The sequence below is a fragment of the Archocentrus centrarchus genome, chromosome 9 (genome assembly GCF_007364275.1).
Source record: "Archocentrus centrarchus isolate MPI-CPG fArcCen1 chromosome 9, fArcCen1, whole genome shotgun sequence".
NCBI lineage: Eukaryota > Metazoa > Chordata > Actinopteri > Cichliformes > Cichlidae > Archocentrus > Archocentrus centrarchus.
In genome coordinates, this window is record NC_044354.1 from 5759470 (window position 1) to 5777734 (window position 18265).

At 39.4% G+C, this 18265-nt stretch overlaps 3 protein-coding genes across 4 annotated transcripts; 1 reads left to right on the top strand and 2 right to left on the bottom strand.

The window, feature by feature from the left end:
• Positions 1-508: 508 nt before the first annotated feature.
• agpat9l (1-acylglycerol-3-phosphate O-acyltransferase 9, like) lies at positions 509-5884 on the top strand. 2 transcript variants are annotated; one of them, XM_030737737.1, is made up of 14 exons: positions 509-584; positions 906-1094; positions 1198-1264; positions 2574-2722; positions 2831-2976; positions 3444-3518; positions 3648-3737; positions 3829-3922; positions 4039-4154; positions 4428-4483; positions 4584-4669; positions 4775-4903; positions 5190-5269; positions 5477-5884. In XM_030737737.1, the coding sequence occupies exons 2-14, from the start codon at positions 951-953 to the stop codon at positions 5583-5585; spliced, it is 1341 nt and encodes a 446-aa protein (XP_030593597.1). In that variant the 5' UTR covers positions 509-584; positions 906-950; the 3' UTR covers positions 5586-5884. The 2 variants fall into 2 exon arrangements, with proteins under 2 accessions (XP_030593597.1, XP_030593598.1); XM_030737738.1 differs by lacking the exon at positions 509-584 and adding an exon at positions 605-744.
• A 3714-nt stretch (positions 5885-9598) lies between these two features.
• On the bottom strand, positions 9599-12231 carry myl7 (myosin, light chain 7, regulatory). Its single transcript, XM_030737807.1, is given in 9 exon segments — positions 9599-10628; positions 10717-10765; positions 10855-10918; positions 10921-10932; positions 11023-11095; positions 11097-11128; positions 11281-11356; positions 11923-12023; positions 12175-12231. Coding segments are annotated over 8 exon segments (384 nt in total). The 5' UTR covers positions 11959-12023; positions 12175-12231; the 3' UTR covers positions 9599-10586.
• Positions 12232-13581: 1350 nt separating this feature from the next.
• On the bottom strand, positions 13582-17924 carry gck (glucokinase (hexokinase 4)). The gene is given in 16 exon segments (XM_030737808.1): positions 13582-14352; positions 14456-14457; positions 14532-14585; positions 14587-14767; positions 15095-15155; positions 15158-15249; positions 15872-16055; positions 16167-16266; positions 16388-16483; positions 16846-16901; positions 16904-16933; positions 16936-16963; positions 17092-17246; positions 17385-17454; positions 17456-17548; positions 17739-17924. Coding segments are annotated over 16 exon segments (1464 nt in total). The 5' UTR covers positions 17817-17924; the 3' UTR covers positions 13582-14168.
• Positions 17925-18265: the final 341 nt, after the last annotated feature.

Consider the following 18265-nt stretch of genomic DNA (forward strand, 5'->3'; position numbering starts at 1 on the left):
GTTTGGTCAGCTTTATAGAACCTAGTTAAATGGTTAAATTGAAATTTTAAAAGTGAAATTACAAACTAGTTCCTTTTTCCCCCTTTTTTTCTTTTTTGCATGATATATACGTTATTAGGCTGCTGAGCAAATATAGAAGAACAAAGGAGTCTGTGGTAGCACTAGTAAATACAGGTTCAGCATTATAAGAAATAGTTCCCACTTTCATGCTTTAACTTAACCTTTGAGTGCTTCCCCTGGCTCAGACTCATCCAGAAATATCACGTCTCCAAAAAAAGAGCTTTCTATGTGTGATCCTTAACTTTGACTTAAACAGTAACCCCATTAATTTGGTCTAGTTTTGATAAAAGGGGTTACCTATTAAATATAATCAAACCTTTAAATCTCTCTCTCTTTTTTTTAATAGTGTCTAAAGACTTTTTTTTTGGCTCTACCCTAAAGCCACCGATCTGCACTTATTTCTATGACCACCGGAAGGCGCTGTAGGTCGTGAACTTTGTTCTGGTTAGTAAATGGGCGTGTTGGCTGTGTGTGGAGTCTCAAATGATCTGTAGTAGGAAGGGAAATGGACTGAAGTTTGACAGGTAAGTCCAGCTGGTTCAATTTGAAAACAGCTCCGCTAGAAAACTAACAGGATGAATGTAGTTGTGTAGTCAGAGTAGAGCGGAGCTCTGCCGTGGTCTGTGGATTTGTTTATACTGGACGGGTTACGTGATATTGATCGTCACTGTTTTTGTTCGCGGGGTCAGTGTGTACCTGTGAAGTGTAGTGTGACCTGATTTTAATGTAATTAACTGGAGTGTTTCAGTGTTTTAGTTGTGTTACCCCCTCGTTATTATTATATGTTGCCAAATTGTCTGAAAAGTGAAATAAAATATCTTTTTTCTCTCTCTCCCCACCTACAGCTGAGCCACAGGGCTGCTCTTGTTTACCTCAGGGAATAACTGGAGATGGATGATTTCTGGGCAGGTGCCCTTTGGGCACTGAAGATTTGGCTGTACCTCATAATCAGCCTCATCATGATTCCAGCCATGTTTGGATTCTCGCTGGGCATTTCCGAGACCTACATGAACATCCTGGTCAAAACTTTGGAGGTACTGAGGTCTTTTTTATGTCCCTCATAGATAGACATGCTTTAAGCTATGCCGAAACTTTAATTCTTGGCCATGAATATATCCTGTCTGTTCCCCTCCACAGTGGGCCACTCTGAATATGCAGAAGGCAAATTCAGATGAAAGAACACTCAAGCCCTCCTCATCTAATGGTAAGTAGAAAAAAATGATTGGTAAATCTAAAGAAAATAGATGCTTGTTTCAGGGGCACTCTTTTTAAGATAAGTTGATGTCATATCCTTTATTGTGAAACTTTGGGTTTAGGGAAAGCTATGTACCTGCTGCAATATGAGATTTCATCAGATACTTGATCACAAGTCTGTGCAGGCATGTTGCAACAATATGGCCACATTTTAAAAACGAGACTGATTTACCTTTATAGTGGCCAATGTTTTTTCTGCATACATATAAAATACTCAGGGAGCAATAACTCTGTCATGTAGCCAGTTGAAATGGGTTTTTTTTCCTCCGTAAGACAGCTAATTCTGCACCGAAAAGTCTCTCTGTGGCACCGAGGCTCAGTTAACTTAGGAACATTTATGATAGGTAACAAAGTGAAGTTGCTGTGGGAACTTTGTCTTATCTCACAAGATGCAATAACTCAGCTCGTTATTAATCACTAAGCTGCACGGGTTGGTTTCCCCTGCTTTAGCATATAAAGACGGTTTGGTCAGCAAATGTGGTCTCTTCAAAGTTCAAAGTGTCAGCAGTACATTTTTAACATGAACAAAGTGTACAAGAAGTAAAACTGCCTAACGAACAGAGAGGTCAGACATTGTTCGGACCGTTTTGACTGAATGCTGAATACAGAGTGTGTTAGTCGAGGTTCTGGACTTTGCCTGCTGAGATATCAGATAATGTGGGGTTCAAGCTGAGGCTGTCTTTAAAACTGCTCTCAGACCTGTTTGGCTTACAGTCTGTTCAGTATAACCTTTATTATCGAAGACTGCACGCGACTGCGAGGTGAAAAGGTGTAAGGACGCGTCTCAGGTGGGACATTTGGTTATTTAAGGTGATTTTTCTCACCAAGTCCCTCCTGTGATGAGAACTGTAGATCGAGTATCTTATCAGTGACTGTATTACATGACTGCTTGTTGTGCCACGTGACACTGAGAGGATGCAGGGTCATTGTTGTCCTTTTTACAGACTTTTTAATCTTATCTTAATGGGTTCATTCTTTGAAATTGTTGGTTTTTATTTTTAAATGTATATTTTCAAAGTGCAGCACATAAGGCCCTTCCAAGAAAAATATTCCTGATTGAACTTTGATTTTTCTCTCAGTTTAATCACTGTCTGAAGAGATGTGGCAAGGCCGACTTATCTACCAGATTGCTACTAAGATAAAGACTCCTGTCAGCTAGTTTGATTTCATTACTGTGTGTGTGTGTGTGTGTGTGTGTGTGTGTGTGTGTGTGTGTGTGTGTGTGTGTGTGTGTGTGTGTGTGTGTGTGTGTGTGTCAGGGCTCATCCAAAGGGAAAATGGATCAATGGAGAAAGAGCTGGAGGAACTTAGACAAAGTCGCCCCAAACCGCCAGTGGGTGGCGATTTCACACTCAGTGATTGTTTCTATTTTACCCGACGTGGGATTGAGAGTATTGTTGATGATGAGGTAAATTTTCATTTATTAAAACATCTGCAAACCTCGGCTTTACGTCTCAAATTAATATGTTTTAGTTATGCTTGTCTGCTTTTTACCTTCTTTTAATTTTGAAATCAGGTGACCCAGCGGTTCACTTCTGAGGAGCTGGTATCCTGGAACTTACTGACACGTACCAACAATGATTTCCAGTACATAAGTCTGAAGCTGACGCTGGTCTACGGTCTTGGCATCATTGTGAGATACTGCATCCTTGCTCCCCTCAGGTATACAAATACTGCACAGAGTCCGCTCATCCCAAATTAACACTGCCCTCCAGATAGGAGTAATGTAAAGGACTGAGTCAAGGCTCACTGTGTCCTTTGTTGTGTTTAAAAAAATGAGCTGAGTTTAAAGCCTACTGGGTAAAAAATGCAAGCTGTATGAGAGGGAGAAGTTTATGTTGTGAACATGTCAGAAATATAAAATCTGTAAATTAAAATTAATTTTTTTTACATAGCTTGCACAGTTTCAGTTTCGCATGTGAGTTTCCCAGTAAGTAAGCGATGCACTGACAAAGTGAATGTGCATCTATAATAAGTGAGGTTTACCGTCAGTGAATAACGTTACATTTGGAGCATATTTTCCAGTCATTTGACAGCTGGCCTCTGGTACTTCTTCAATTCAGTAACTTTATATTTCTGTAAAGTTTAAATAAAAACTTCTGACTCTTTCTGACCTAATCTTTCTCCAGGATAACACTGACCATTATTGGCCTGAGCTGGTTGGTAATAGGAACATCTGCAGTTGGAATGCTTCCAAATTGGAGGTGATTATAAACATAAGTATTCCTAACATTTTCTTTTTATATCACTTACATTAGAAAAAACACTACAGTGGAAATGACTCAACTTTTTCTCAACTGTGCTCCATTGTCCTTGTGAATATTTATTTGTAGGATAAAGTTCTGGCTTAGTGAATGGGTCCATGTGATGTGCTACAGAATCTGTGCTCGAGGACTCTCTGCCACTATCCGCTATCACAACAGGTACCTAAGCTTTCCCATTATGCACCATTCTTTAAAAAAAGATTAGTTTTATCTTATGTTTTTGAGTTCATTCTTGTCACCTCGACCACAGGGAAAATAAACCCAAAAAAGGAGGAATCTGTGTTGCCAATCACACTTCCCCGATCGACATTGTGATTCTGTGCAACGATGGCTGTTATGCTATGGTGAAGAAACCATCCACAAATCAACTTATTTGGAGTTTTACATATAAAGTTTTTATTATTATTATTACAAATTGTGACTTGTCATTCACATTTTTTTAATATAATGTTTTCCCTAGGTGGGTCAGGTCCATGGTGGTCTGATGGGAGTTGTTCAGAGAGCCATGGTGAGGTCCTGTCCTCATGTCTGGGTTGAAAGGTCAGAGATGAAAGATCGCCATCTAGTGACCAAAAGGTCAGTGTTCTACTTCCTCACTTGAACACGTGTCTCTCTCTCTCGGCTTGTCAGTTCTTGCTTTTCTCGCTTGCATTTTCCCTTCTGTGGTTGCTGTGGTGCACAGAAAGTTTGACATTTTCTTGGCTTCAGGAACTCGTTACTATTACAAACAAGGGTGAGTATGTTTTGGAGAGATGATGCCGGACCAGTGCAGTTTGGATTCCAGATTCTTTACTGTAACCCATCCTCAATAAGACACTCATTCCAAATGTTGTATCCATTACCTTTCAGGTTGAGAGATCATGTGAATGACAAAACAAAGCTTCCCATATTGATATTTCCAGAGGGTAAGTGTGACCATGCAGAAAGATTTTTTAAAAAATTGAGTTAATGTTCTTTTAGTTCAGTGTTTGATGGCAATCTGACCACTGAGCTGTGATTCTTTAGGAACTTGTATCAACAACACATCTGTCATGATGTTTAAAAAGGGAAGTTTTGAAATTGGAGCAACAATATACCCAGTAGCCATTAAGGTACTCCAGCCCTGCCTATCATCCACCCTCCATATGTTTTTATGCAGTCTGGGTCACACGATTGTGCTCTTTACTGCATGTCTTTGCTTTTTAAACATTTTCTAGTATGACCCAAAGTTTGGAGATGCTTTCTGGAACAGCTCCAAGTACAGCATGGTCAGTTACCTGCTGAGGATGATGACTAGCTGGGCCCTTGTATGCAACGTCTGGTACCTGCCAGCCATGCACCAACAGGTGTGTATGACATGTGTGGAAGCAAGTGTGCACAGGCTTCATGAATGTCTCTATAAAACTATTCATCCACACGTGCACATAGACTTTAGAGGGCATTAACTTTGATCATATTATTTTTCTTGTGACTTAAAGCTTAACTCCTACTTGTCTAACTTACCTAAACCTACTCTTATCCCCACCTATGTAAGTTTTTATACTAAAACTGCCTTTAGTCCTCATAATAAACAGATATATGTACCCACAGCATCACAATAGACTGAGGTTTTTGTTTTTTCAAAAATATCAGGAGGGTGAAGATGCAGTCCAGTTTGCCAACAGAGTGAAGTCAGCCATTGCTCACCAGGGAGGACTCGTAGATCTACAGTGGTAAGCTCTGGCCTTGTGCCTTTTAAAGGGATTCTAACTTAATGCAAATATGTATATATATATTTTTTATTTTCCAAGAGGAACTGAGAAACACGCAGTTCTTTCTCTGAATGCTAAAAATAAAACTCATGAAAATGAATGCTCTGGTATTTATCATACAGGCCAACGTATGAGGTCAAATAGTCATTTTGTCCTGTCTGTGCGCAGGGATGGAGGCCTGAAGAGAGCAAAAGTGAAAGAGACATTCAAAGAGCAGCAGCAGAAGAAGTACAGCAGCGTGGTGGTGAGAGATGACAGCAGCAGCAACAGCGACTGAGATCCTCAGTCAGGCCAGTAAACAAGCCCTTGACTTGTGTTGGAGCATATCTACTGGAAAAACACCACGCTTCTCCAGTGTTTTCACTCTGCCTGTACCTGACTGGGAATACACTACAGCGATACTTCCTCAAACACTGTGAAACTTAGGTACAGCTAAAACGGGGGAAGTCTCAGTGATTCACAGATAACACAAGTGCAATACATTTTGAGGAACTGAAAAAGGAAAGCTCTCTGTGTTTACTGCTGTTTAACATATATCACAACAAAGGTTTGGGGTCATTTTAGCATTTCATAGTTTTTTGGGGTTTTTTTTGGGGGGGGGGGGGAGTCTTTTTTTGTTTGTTTGTTTGTTTGTTTGTTTGTTTGTTGTTTGTTTAAGAAAAGACAGGTGCATTTTCTCAGCAGCTATTACTGTAGTATTCCAGTGGCACATTATTTTAGGTAATGCAAGTTCATCATATCAAAGGGCTGATTGATGATTACAAATAAATCACAGAATAGGAAATGGGTGCACCAATTCACAGCTGTGAACGGATTCCTCAGCTGGCACTGTTCCTTAATTGTACACAAAAGTGAAAGATTATGTTGAGTTGTGAAGGGAGTAGTAAACACTGTTGTACGATTTTTTTTGTTGTTGTTGTTTTAGGCAGTTTGACGTGGATTAGCTTTCATTTCTCAGAAGAAGCCTACTGTGGCAAGTTTCATGATCATTTTTTTAAAGAACTAAAATGCAACAAAGGCTTCAGACACTCAGCTAACCAAGTGAACTGCTTCTTTAACAGTTCTCAGCCGTGCTAACATGATCATTTAGATTTCTGATAAACCTGTGCTGGGTAACATTTGCAACATTTCAGATCAACTTAATGTTCTAGTAGATGAGAAACAAAGAGCATATTTAAGTGGCCCCCAAACCACTGAGCAAAGTGTGCACTGACGTGAAATGTGTGTTTGTAGATGAGATGCTGGTTTGACAACCTGACTTCCTGAATGTATCTATTTTTACAGCCGGTTGACTTAAATGTGTTCCGTGTGTGTGTGTGTGTGTGTGTGTGTGTGTGTGTCTGTGTGTGTGTGTGTTTTGTTTACAAATTGCAAATTGCCCATTGTACGATTATATAAGAAAAATGTTGATGTTGTCCTGTACAAATCCCTTCAGATCTCGCCATGTTATACTGCAAAATAATTAACACTGATAAACACCAAAATGTGTCTCATAGTTCTCAAAGGACAACTTGCACAAATAAACACATTTGAGTTCAGCACTGATAGTATTTGTTATTCAAAAGGGAAATTTGACCTCTTCTGCTTTTTTTTCCCCCCACAGCAACAAAAGAAGCAGAGGAGTTTGACACTTGAATAATGGATGTTAATGTTGTTGTGCGTGACGGTCCATTCATTAAATGACAGTATAAGATGTAACTGCTTCACAGTATTAGGCACAGAACAGACTTTTTAGACGGCTCCTCATTGGGTACTTTTCCTGAGATTTCATCTTTACTGCTTCCAGTTTTCTCTGCGTGTTCCTCTTTGGGCCCTTAAAGCAGATTGGAGAAACATTTGTTTTAAGGTCAGTTTTTGAATGTTGAATTTTCAATATGTTTGTCAAGTTATCAGCAATCTCACCATCATTCTCACGATCGCTGGGATCTGTGTTGTCCTGCGTGCTCTGCTTAAAAACAAGTGTGACTTAAATGAATGAAACTGTGACTCACAATCTCTAAACCAGTCAGCCTTCAACCGATGAAAGTACTCACCTGCACCAAGTTACTTTTACTCCTTTGTTGTTTGAGTTCCTGATATCTGCAAGTATTATTGACAAGAGAACATCATAGCCATGAAACTACAGAGATTAATTAATCTACATTTTAAGGAGAGGGATTACTTGTGTGTTTTATAGTCGGGTCCATAGATATTTGGACAAGAACATTTTTTTATTCAAGGGGTTAAAAAATTACTTATTGCATGAAGTGTTAGGAATTACAGCCAGTTTTAGACGTAGTCCTCATTTTCAGACACTGAAAGGTAATTGGACAATCTGGAGCATTTTTAAAATGAATGGGCAGCAGGTTGGTGTGGTGGTTACCATTGCCTCACAGCTAAAAGGTCTGGGTTCGAATCCACCTTGGGTCGGGCCTTTCTATGTGGAGTTTGCATGTTCTCCCCATGTCTGCGTGGGTTTTCTCCAGGTACTCCAGTTTCCCCCCACAGTCCAAAGACATGCAGTTAGTGGGGGTTAGGTTAACTGGCAATTCTAAATTGCCCATAGGTATGAATGTGAGTGTGAATGGTTGTCTGTTAGGCTGGTGACTTGTATAGGGTGTACCCTGCCACTCGCCCTATAGGCTCCAAATGAATCAGATGCTGCAAAACTGATCTGACAGCACTTCACAGTGCAAGTGCATAATGACACAAAGCAAAGGCAATGCAAGAGTGTCTCAAAGCAAAGAAATGTGATATTCATCAAGGGGCAAGTCAGTCAGCTGATCACAACCCAGCTGAGCAGCTTTTCACTTGCTAAATGCAAAACTGAAGGCAGTAAGACCCACAAACAACCACCAGCTGAAGAGGAGTGCAGTAAAAGAGTCACAGAGCATCTCAAGGGAGGAAACAGCATTTGGAGATACCCATGGGTTCTAGACTTCAGGCAGTCATTGACTGCAAAGGATTTTCAGCCAAGTAACAAAAACAGTTGTCCAACTAATTTTGAACCTCTGAAAATAGGGGACAAGTTTTTTTTGAACTCTCGAATTAAACCTGAAAGTCTTCATCCTCACCTTGATTGTTTGATTTAAAATCCTCTGTGGTGGGGTACAGAAGCAAAACTACAAAAATCGTGTCGCTGTCCAAATACTGAAGGACCTAACTGTAAATACAGCCAGTATTTCACAGCTTTCATGACTTCTCGTCTCTTCTTTTAGTGACCCAGCTTGGAAAAACAAACGCGATGGTGAAATATTTATGAGTGGGATTAGTGTCAAACATCTGTGTCTCCTTCTGCACAGTTCAGATGACAAACAGGTCGCTGTTGATTCAAATGGGCCAAGTTAAATTAGGGTGCCTTTATCTCTTAGCAATAAAAGCCAACAGGTCCACAGCATAGTTTAATGCAGCAGTTATTGCATTAAGAGCAGCCTTGCCTCTAACATGAGCCAGCTGGATATCATAAACATGCAATCACTGTTATTGCCAAATATAACCAGCAGTAAAATGCAGGATTTTCATTCGTAAGGCAGACGTTTCTTTGTGAATGCGGCTGATATTTCACAGCCAAAACATATTAGTACTATACAGCGCTGCTTTTTATTTGTGTTTAAAAAATAACACAATTTCACAGTGGTTCAGAGAAATCACGATTTTATCTAATGATCTGAGTACTTGCAAGGCTAAAAACATCATTAATCAAGATCATTCCAAAAGTTCCAGTCATATTTAGTAATCTCACCTTTGCAGATAGGAGTCACATTTTTTGTTGGTAGGTTTTGTTCTCTTTTTCAGTCCTTGTGGTGTCCATGTTACGCTTGTGTCTATGCCTACATCCACCCTGCCTTCAGCTCCAGATGCAATTGGCATCTTTGTCCACAGAACCACAGAAAAACTTTGAGAAAAACAAAACTCTCAGTCATCTGGATGCAAACATGCTGCTGCAGATGCAGTTGTTGAAAGAGGAGCTTGCCTTTCAGGGCTTCACATGCTCCTTGTCCTCTCGTAGACTGGCTAATGTGTGGGTAACAAAATGTGGCTCTGGAGTTTCTGTGGCCATTTGTTGTTGTATCCATGACAACTGTACCCTTAAAAGAATGGAACTGCAGTAATTGTGGCTGAAACTGTGTCCAATCAGGGGCATCTGCTCTATACCAACCAAGAAAGTGAGTCTGTTTATATGGGTGTTATTAGGTTTAAAAACCCAGCAAGTCCTATTAAACTGACACAACTTTGAAAAACTTATTCAAGTCTTATTACTTTATGAGAGTGATTTTTATTTTATTTATTTATTTTTTGTGAGGTGGTGACAGTGGGTCAGTAAACACAACATCGAATCGGTTATAAAAATACTGGAAGTTGATTGCAGGTCTACAAAATTTGAACAGAAATTAGAACACACCAATAACCAACTCCGCAACGTCTAAGTAACAGATGGCAGAGGTCTCCACAGTGTTCTTGCCTGTGCCTACCTTCCTCTTATCTTCATGTTTCTGTCTTGGTCCTCCGTGTTTCCTCGTCCAGTGTTAGTTTTGATGTCTCTTATTTTTTCCCCTCCATTTTACTTTGAAGGTTAGCTTTGCTTCCTGTCTGCTCTCCCCCTGATTCACCTGTTGTCTCCTGTTTCTATCCCTGATCAGCCCTCTGTGGGTATATGTATATAGCCCAGTCTTCCATGTGTCCTATGTGAAGATGTCTTTTGTTTCCCTCTCCTGGAGCCTAGTTTATTTCTGTGTCTTTCTTCTTATTTTTTCCCTGTCTGTCATGGTTTTCTGGGGGGATTTGTTTGTTTGTTTATTTGTTTGCTTTTTAATTCCCATTTTACTTTAAAAATTTTGGTTATTTTGGTGATTTTTGTTGCATCAGACACAATAAAATCTTGCTTTTGGTTTTTGTTCCCGCATATAATGACAAAAATAGCTTTTAATCCTGGCAGTTATCTCTTCTTATGTAAAAACATATTTTAATGTAATTTGTGGAATAACAAAACATGTACCTGCCTTTACTGACCTTTTCAATGTGCAGGAGATTTATTTCTTTTGGAATCACAGAATTGAACAAAATGAGCATTTGTGATCAATAAGGAAATTTTTGAGGACGCCATAACTTTATTCTTAGTAACTTAGAAACAAATGAGAAAGTTCCAAAAGGCTTTGCAGGAGTGTGAGGTGGAGTGAATCAGACATTTTGACAGGTTTAGCTGAACTTTGTGAGATGCCTTCACGCAGCTGTCCCTTTCATGATTCTTCCTTCTCATCTCCATGTGTAATGATGTAGCAGAGAGACTTGTAATCAATGTTCAGTTGGGTCTATGGGAGCGAGAGCAAAAGGCCTGGTCCACCTGTAGATTTATGAAGAGGAAATCTGTCAACTGAAAAATATCTTAAAGTTCTGTGAGAGTATGTCATAATAAAAATGGAAAACACAACCTCCTCGGCTGTGAATTTATCAGCCTGGTTCATGAGTAATCGTCTAAATCTGAATGTTAAAGGAGAGGATAAATAAGATACTATAATGCCACAACCCATATGGAGAAACATGAAAGCTAATTAACAAAATTATCTTACTCATCCTTATTAACAAAGCCTGTCCCATTGGGGTCAAAAGGTTTGAAGGCTGCCAGTATGGTGTCTCAGGATCAGTACCTGCAGGAAGACAAAAATATTGTCCCGCATCATCAGAAAGCACCTCACAGACATTTCAAAGATTTCTCTGAGCATCTGTAAATTACTCACCATTGAGTTTCTCTCCAAAAAGAGCCAGAAACACAGTAAAGTTGATGGGACCCTTTCCCTCATTCAACATTTTCATCCAATTCTTCATCTTTGACATTGAGCTTCCCTGGTGCACAAAAATACACACACATATACGCTCAGTAAATGCAGCACATTAGCAGGCTTTCATTTACTGTAGTTTATTTAATATCAATTCATACCTACTTTTTACAGCTTAAAAATATGTGAATGAAAAAAGGTTGAAAATAAAGAAAGTACCCAGCTGTGCATAAGTCTCCTTCAGGTCCTGTTTTTTGATGACACCGTCTCTGTCTTGGTCAATGCAGCCGAACGCCTGTAGCATGAAGAACAAAGAATATTTCAAATAAAATGTGACGCAAAAACATTTTTGAATTATATGAAAGGTTTTTATCAATTTCATTAAAGGGCTTAAGTATAAAATTGCTTTTTAAAATCAGATTCTAATACACCACCGAGGGCTAGGCTCCAGCCACAAGGTGGATGGATGGGAGGTTTCTACATTATTTCTGTTGCAGAAGAAAGAAGTAAATCATTGCTGCATTGACCTTTAATGAGACGATTTAGGAGGAGCCGTTAATATGAAATAATTTCATTTTTAGATGGGAAAACTGATGTTTGATAACTTTGCTTTTGCTTTGAAGTTAGTTAATGTAATTAACTCATAATTCTTATACATACATTTACTTTTTGTTGCATTAAATAGTGATACTGTACAACAGTGATACAATATGAGGCCACTTTCAGTCTTTTGGAGTGGCCTCATAGTTTAATATTTTAACCCGTTTTCCATCATTAACTAGCAATGGAAAATGGGTTAAATATGAATTGGAAATAAGAAATAAAAAAAAGGGGGAGTGGAGTCACGAGACAATACTTTACCTCCTTGAACTCCTGGATCTGGGACTGCTCAAACATGGAAAAGACATTTGAGCTGGACTTCTGTCCTCCCCTCTGTCTCTGTTGGAAGCCTTCTTGCTTGCCTGAGAAGATGAAAAAAAATTAACTCTTAAACATGGTCATAGAAAGTGCACTGAACTGAACAAAACTCCTAATTTCACAATAATTGATTGTTCTTAAACACACAGCAGCTCAAGATCACCAAAAACAGACTGAAAACAGTGACTGCCTTACCATGTCTGAATGAATGAAGGTGGACTCCAGCCAGGGCATGATGCTAGGGTGGATTTTATGTATAGCCCATCTTATCTCTCACTCTCCTATAATAGCCTGCCTTGGGCAGCCGGGACCCTTACATGGTTATAGCTGTTTCAGTGCGCTGCTGAGGGTCCTGATAAGCGGTGAAGCAGGATTCCTCTGAGCTGGAAAATAGAGATAAGAACAGAGAGAGGGGGAAAGGAGACTGACAAAGTGGCTTCTGACATTTGACAGTCAAAAAAATTCAAAGTCGGACAAATACTCACAATTCATTTACAGAGAAATGATAGAATATCACTGCACAGCGAGGGGTCTGTCAAAACTGTATGTGGACTAAAGATTTTCTTTTTCTTGAATCATTAAGTTTCTGTTTTTATTCTGTTTCATTCTCATTTTATTAACAAATGTTTAAATTTAAAAAAATGTAACAGATTAAACAGCTAAAAAAGAAATAAAGGTTTTGTTTGTTTTTCCTTCTTCTTCTCCTCTTTTTAAAAAAGGCCAGGACATTTTCTTGGTGAAATGACCATAAATCCAGACTATTTGGCATAACTCTAAACTGTGAGTTATGCGAGTGATTACCTTTTAAGAACCAAACGTACTTGGCAGGTACAGCAGGTTGCTATCTTATTGTCTTCTTTCTCTTTAAGTAATCCCAGGGACTCCGTACTGTCAGGACCAGGGTTTTGTCAGGGTCATGCAAACAGGACTCTGGTCCTCTTATTGCCTAAAATAAAGGATAAAAATTTAGGTAGTAGTGAGCCACCTACACATTACACCTACAGCAGCTGCTCAGCCCTGGAAGCCCACCCCATCAAGTTCCCAAGCACACAGTTTTTGCATTATTGTTGCTCCCTCCCTTACTGATGCTTCCACTTTGCAGTAATACCACTTAGCGTTGATCATGGAATATTTAGGAGAGAAGAAATATTATTAAATAACTTGCAGCACTTGTAGCATTCTTTCACAAATGTTTGTAAAGGCAGACTGCATGACTGGCTACATGCCCCAATACTTTCATCCTTATCCTCCCGAGACTTTATGTCCTCTGTAGTGGTCACAAAAAAGTTTAATTGAAAGATGCTTTTATTTTTTTTTCCTCAGTTCTCAGGACAATACAGTGTAATGTATACAGTAAAACATCTGCATAGAACTGCATATACTAGAACTTTTTATAATCTGTCAATGTTATGGGTCAATTTTGACAATAATTGCTGCATTTACAGGAAAAAATATATTATTTTCATGCTTGATATCTTTTATTTCATGAATGTGACATTAGGGTGACTGTCTGCCTATTACAAATCTGGATTTGCACTGGCATTGTTTGTTGTGTTTTGTTGTTTTGTTGTGTTTTGTGCTATTAAAATGATTCAGACTTGCTTACTGAAAGGAAACATAAACTTTAATTGTTTATTAAGCACTTTTAATGTACAGTTACAGTTTATTCACATCCAAAGCACATTTAAAGAAAAACACAATACTGGATAACAGAGTTACACAAGCTGTAAACATAATATTTAAATATACAATACCAAAGACATATTTCATTGCTCACCAACAGGAATTACACAACAAAGCAATGAATTTAATTTAGAGTCATAATTTACAGCAGTATTTACAAAATGCTTGTGTTGTACAATGAACCAGTGTAAGCTGTATTATATTACATTATCATCAATAGGTCACTCAACCAACAGGAAGTGACACACGAGAAGCATGAACGTTAAATGAGCTCTCACAGTAAACTTCTGTTTTTATGTTCGACAACAACATTCAGAAATTTCAGAAATCATGTATTTGCTAAAATCTGGCCTAATACTACCACATACAGTTTCTAATAAGAGTTCAAAAAGAGTTTGGATGCATTCTTGTCCTTACACCTTACACTAATAGGGGATCAGTTTGCTTACAAACAGCCATGGTAACTGCACATCTGTGGATTTCTCCAATCGGAGTTCAGGCTTTCTTCACCATCGCCCATTCAGGAAACCGATTAGTGCATAAATGCCCTTAATTAAGATTTGTTGCCATCTTACAGGCCACCGCTGAGATAAGAGCTGCTCACGACCGCTCCCCTCTTCTGACTGGATGAAGGTGATCTCACAGTGAGGAGTGAGGTCCCTGACGACTTGGTGGAACCTGTCACGGAAACTGACATACAAGGAATTGGTCAGAATCAGTTCCATCTTCATCTCTCTCACCTCCTCTTGTGTTTTACTGTCTTCCCTTAATGTTAGCTATCTAATTATTTAACTTCTTTAGATACTAAGGCACAGATAACTAAAATCTACACTATTCAAAAGTCTAAGACAGAAAGCGTTCCTTACCACGGGGTGCAACTTATAGACAGATCCATCAACTCCCACTGTGATTTTCAGGGCTTCCTCACTGCGTTCGTCGCTCCCGCATCAGGTTGATGACGCCAGCGAGCCCTGCGGCGCACATATGAGCAGAGCGAGTGGAAACACTCTCACAGACCAGATGCACAATGTCACAGTCGAGCTCTGAGGGCAGAACTCCCAGTGAGGACAGGATGTTGTAAGATTTTTTTCTGTCCCCGGTGTCACTGAAAAAAATAAATAAAATATAAATATAGGTTGTAGAGGCACAAAGCATAAAATGTAGTATGCGGAAAATAAATGTTCTTTTATTTCTTTTCCACTAAATACATCAATTCTAATAACAACCGTAATATGTTCCTTATATAGCTGTGTAATTTTCTCCTAATAAAGTATTTCAGTCACCACCACATCTGTTATTTCCTCCATTCATTCATATGCAGATGCAGTGATTGCATGTTTTATCAAATATGATCTTTTGTCATATTTGTATGGGCAACGCTTCTTTTAAAAATGTGTTTTCTCAACCCAGGTTAGGATTCACTGATGCTCACCTCTCCACCTGTGAGACGTAGCGTGTCTCAAAGCTTCCACGTGTCTTCAGCAGCTCTGAGCTTCACCATTAAACAGCAGGTCTTCATTCACCAGCTTCATCATAACAAGCCTCACCAGTTCACCCATGTACTTCCCGCTGATAAGCTTCTCATATCTGCAGGGCACAGGACAAAGAAGAAGGCAGAGACAACCTTAATAACAGGAAAATATTTTATAGGACAGGTGAGGAAATATGAGGAAGAAATATGTCATAAAACACATGAGCAAACAACTATTATGGGCTGGGAAAGAATGAGAATGGATGGGGAGGGCTACGTCAAAGCTAAAGAGGCTGAATGAGGCCAGGCTCAGCAGTTGGCTCTGCAAAAAAAAAAGGTAAACAGCCATTAGGCTGACAGTTACTGGTAAGCAGAAGCAGAAGCAGAGATAGATGATTAACCTTCCCGCCATTGAACTAACCACTGACGTATGAGGGCTCTGGCCATTTAACAACATCCTGAGGAAAAAAGTGGTAACTAAGCAACTGCACAGAGAGCTCAGGTGAGGATCAGGCGAGTACTACCAGACAAGGATAATTAATTCAGAAAAAACACGTGACCGTGAAGGAGGGAACATCTTGGATGTTGTAAATGACTAAAGTTACACTACATGCCCACCACTTTAAGCATCTCAAACAGCAGTCTTGACTGCACGTGCATTCGGTGTCCATTTGAAAATGAAAGAGCTGTGTGATCTGCAATGTTTGAACTAAACGTAAATTTTTTTTTTTTACTCACAGTTGCTGCCCGGGGTTAATTGAGGCTTCGTCCACCACTCTGTCGTACTCCAGTCTAAACTCCTCTAGCTCTCCGTTGTCTCCAAAAGCCCCCCACTCAGTGTTCACACACATCCGGCCCTTCTCCCCTTCTACCAGTTCCACAGTCCTCATCTCTTCCATGTAACATGCATTACAACCGGTGCCTGGCAAGAAAACAAACACACAAAACCTTATACGGACTGTTCACTTCTTCAGGAGTCTGTTTACGAGTCAGCCTTCAGTCTGCTCGCGTGTTTGTGTTTTCAACTTCTTACCAACAATCATCCCAACTTCACAGCTGCGATCTTCGTAATAGCAGGAGATCATGGTGGCAACTGTGTCGTTCACCATGGCTACCACATCCATCTCCATGTCCTGTGCGACAATACAAAATTAAAAGGCTTTAAAGTCGCTGTAAGAAGTCTAATTACACTTATACAGCTGTATTTTTTTAAGAAAAAATTTAAGAAAAAGTCATTATTATGCATTCACTCACCCCCCGTCTCTTGATGGCATCTCTGAGTAAACCCACAACATTGTTGCCTTCTGCACCAGAAGCCTTGAAGCCTTTGGTCCAGTTAAGCAGGATTCCCTATGATGATAAAAAAAAAAAAAAAAAAACGGTTAAACTTTAATGTGTGACCTTTATTATCAGTGCTTAACAAATTTATTAGCTCACAACCCAAAGTAAGGTTTAAGCCACAGCTGCTCTAAACTAACACCACCGGTCTTATTCTTCTTCGGCTGCTCTCTTTATTCCCTTCAGGTCAGCAAATTCAGTAATGTTTAGTTTTAAACAACTTCCTGACAAATTTCTAAAATATTTGTGTTTTCTCATTTTTATGGTAGGTGGTCTAATAAATGTATTCAGCACTGTAGACAAAGGCTTCTACAAGTCTGGCAAACACAGTGATTTTTTCTGGTAGAAAGGATGATGCGTTTCATTTCACCCACCTTGTCAATGTCCTCATGTCGTACTGGAAAGGAGAAAGTGAAACCCAGAGGAAGTTCTTGTGTTTGATATGGTGTTTGTCCAAGAATCTGACATACACTCTGCTACGTAGTCAAATAGCTGCAGACATAAAAAATATATATATGTTTCCAATGCAAAACTGTAATGTTACAGACGACCCCCAAGAGGGTGGGCAAGAAAAATCACCACTTATTGAGAGTAAAAAAATTATTCCTAGCATTACTAACCATTTCAGCAGTCCCCGTCATGGCATCTTCAGGAATGGAGTACATTTGGTTCTTTGTCTCCACCTTGAAGCTCCTCTCATCATCTTCGCCCACTTTCACAAGCATCACACGGAAATTTGTGCCCCCCAGGTCCAGAGCCAGGAAATCACCAACCTCTATCGAGAGAAAACGCCATGCATACAGTACATTCACGTCTTTCACTGCTGAACAGTACATTAAACTTTACCTAAGCTCGCATAAGCAAGACTTTGTATAAAAACTGGCAATTCTGTTTTTCAATAATCATGACCTACCTGATCCTTCAGGGGTGGAGCAGACATAAGTTGGAAGCATTTTGACGCTAGCCTCTTCATGTGTCTCTAAAACGCAGTCCTCTGTCCATTTCGCGCTGCAGCCTCTTCATGATCTCTTTTAGGTCTTCCTTATTCAGCCTGAGCTCTGACAGGATCAGCTCAACCTGCTTCAAGAGAGAGATGAGACGCTCAACACAACATTTCCCCCTAATTTACACCACATATTTTAAACACTGGGCACATGTTGGCGATCCATGTTGTGAAACATCATTTTCATGAAACCCAGATACAGTAAAAAAAAAACAAAAAAACAATCACAGCATAGACAACTTGCTGAAAAGAAAGCAATCTTACCGCAAGGACTTTATCAACCAGCGAGTCGTAGCTACAAGGCATCTTAACCATCTGGTGGCGAGCGCTGACACAAGGCATCTTCACAGGCTTAACAAAAAATTAGCTTGCGTGTGTTTCTAGAGTTTGGTGAGTGTGTGTCCACGCAGTGTGTGTGAGCAGAGTGAGTGAAGTGTGTTGTACCACTGAGCGATCCGCTGCTTTTATGCTCAGGTGAAGGGGGCTGGATGCACTAAAACCCAGTCCCCACCCCTTTCCAACCTCACCCCATCTGGTCTCAGAAGTTCAAACATGCACACACACACACATACACACACACATATACACACAAAGAGGTAGAGCCTCTGGGCAAAGTTATAAAACTGGTGCGACCTAATTTCTCATAAGAAAATATAAATACAATAAAATAAATAAATAATATAATATATATGATAATAATATAATAAATAAAATGTAAATATAATTTTATTGCATAGAGAAATTTTTTACATATAATGATTGGCAAAACATTTGGATAGACCCAAAGTAAT

Bases quoted from the DNA above. Each gene is read 5' to 3' on its own strand.
- agpat9l (XM_030737737.1), top strand. From the start codon at position 951: ATGGATGATTTCTGGGCAGGTGCCCTTTGGGCACTGAAGATTTGGCTG. The intron at 1,095-1,197 runs GTACTGAGGTCT...TCCCCTCCACAG, and splicing joins TCCTGGTCAAAACTTTGGAG to TGGGCCACTCTGAATATGCA. The intron at 3,738-3,828 runs GTACCTAAGCTT...CCTCGACCACAG, and splicing joins ACTATCCGCTATCACAACAG to GGAAAATAAACCCAAAAAAG.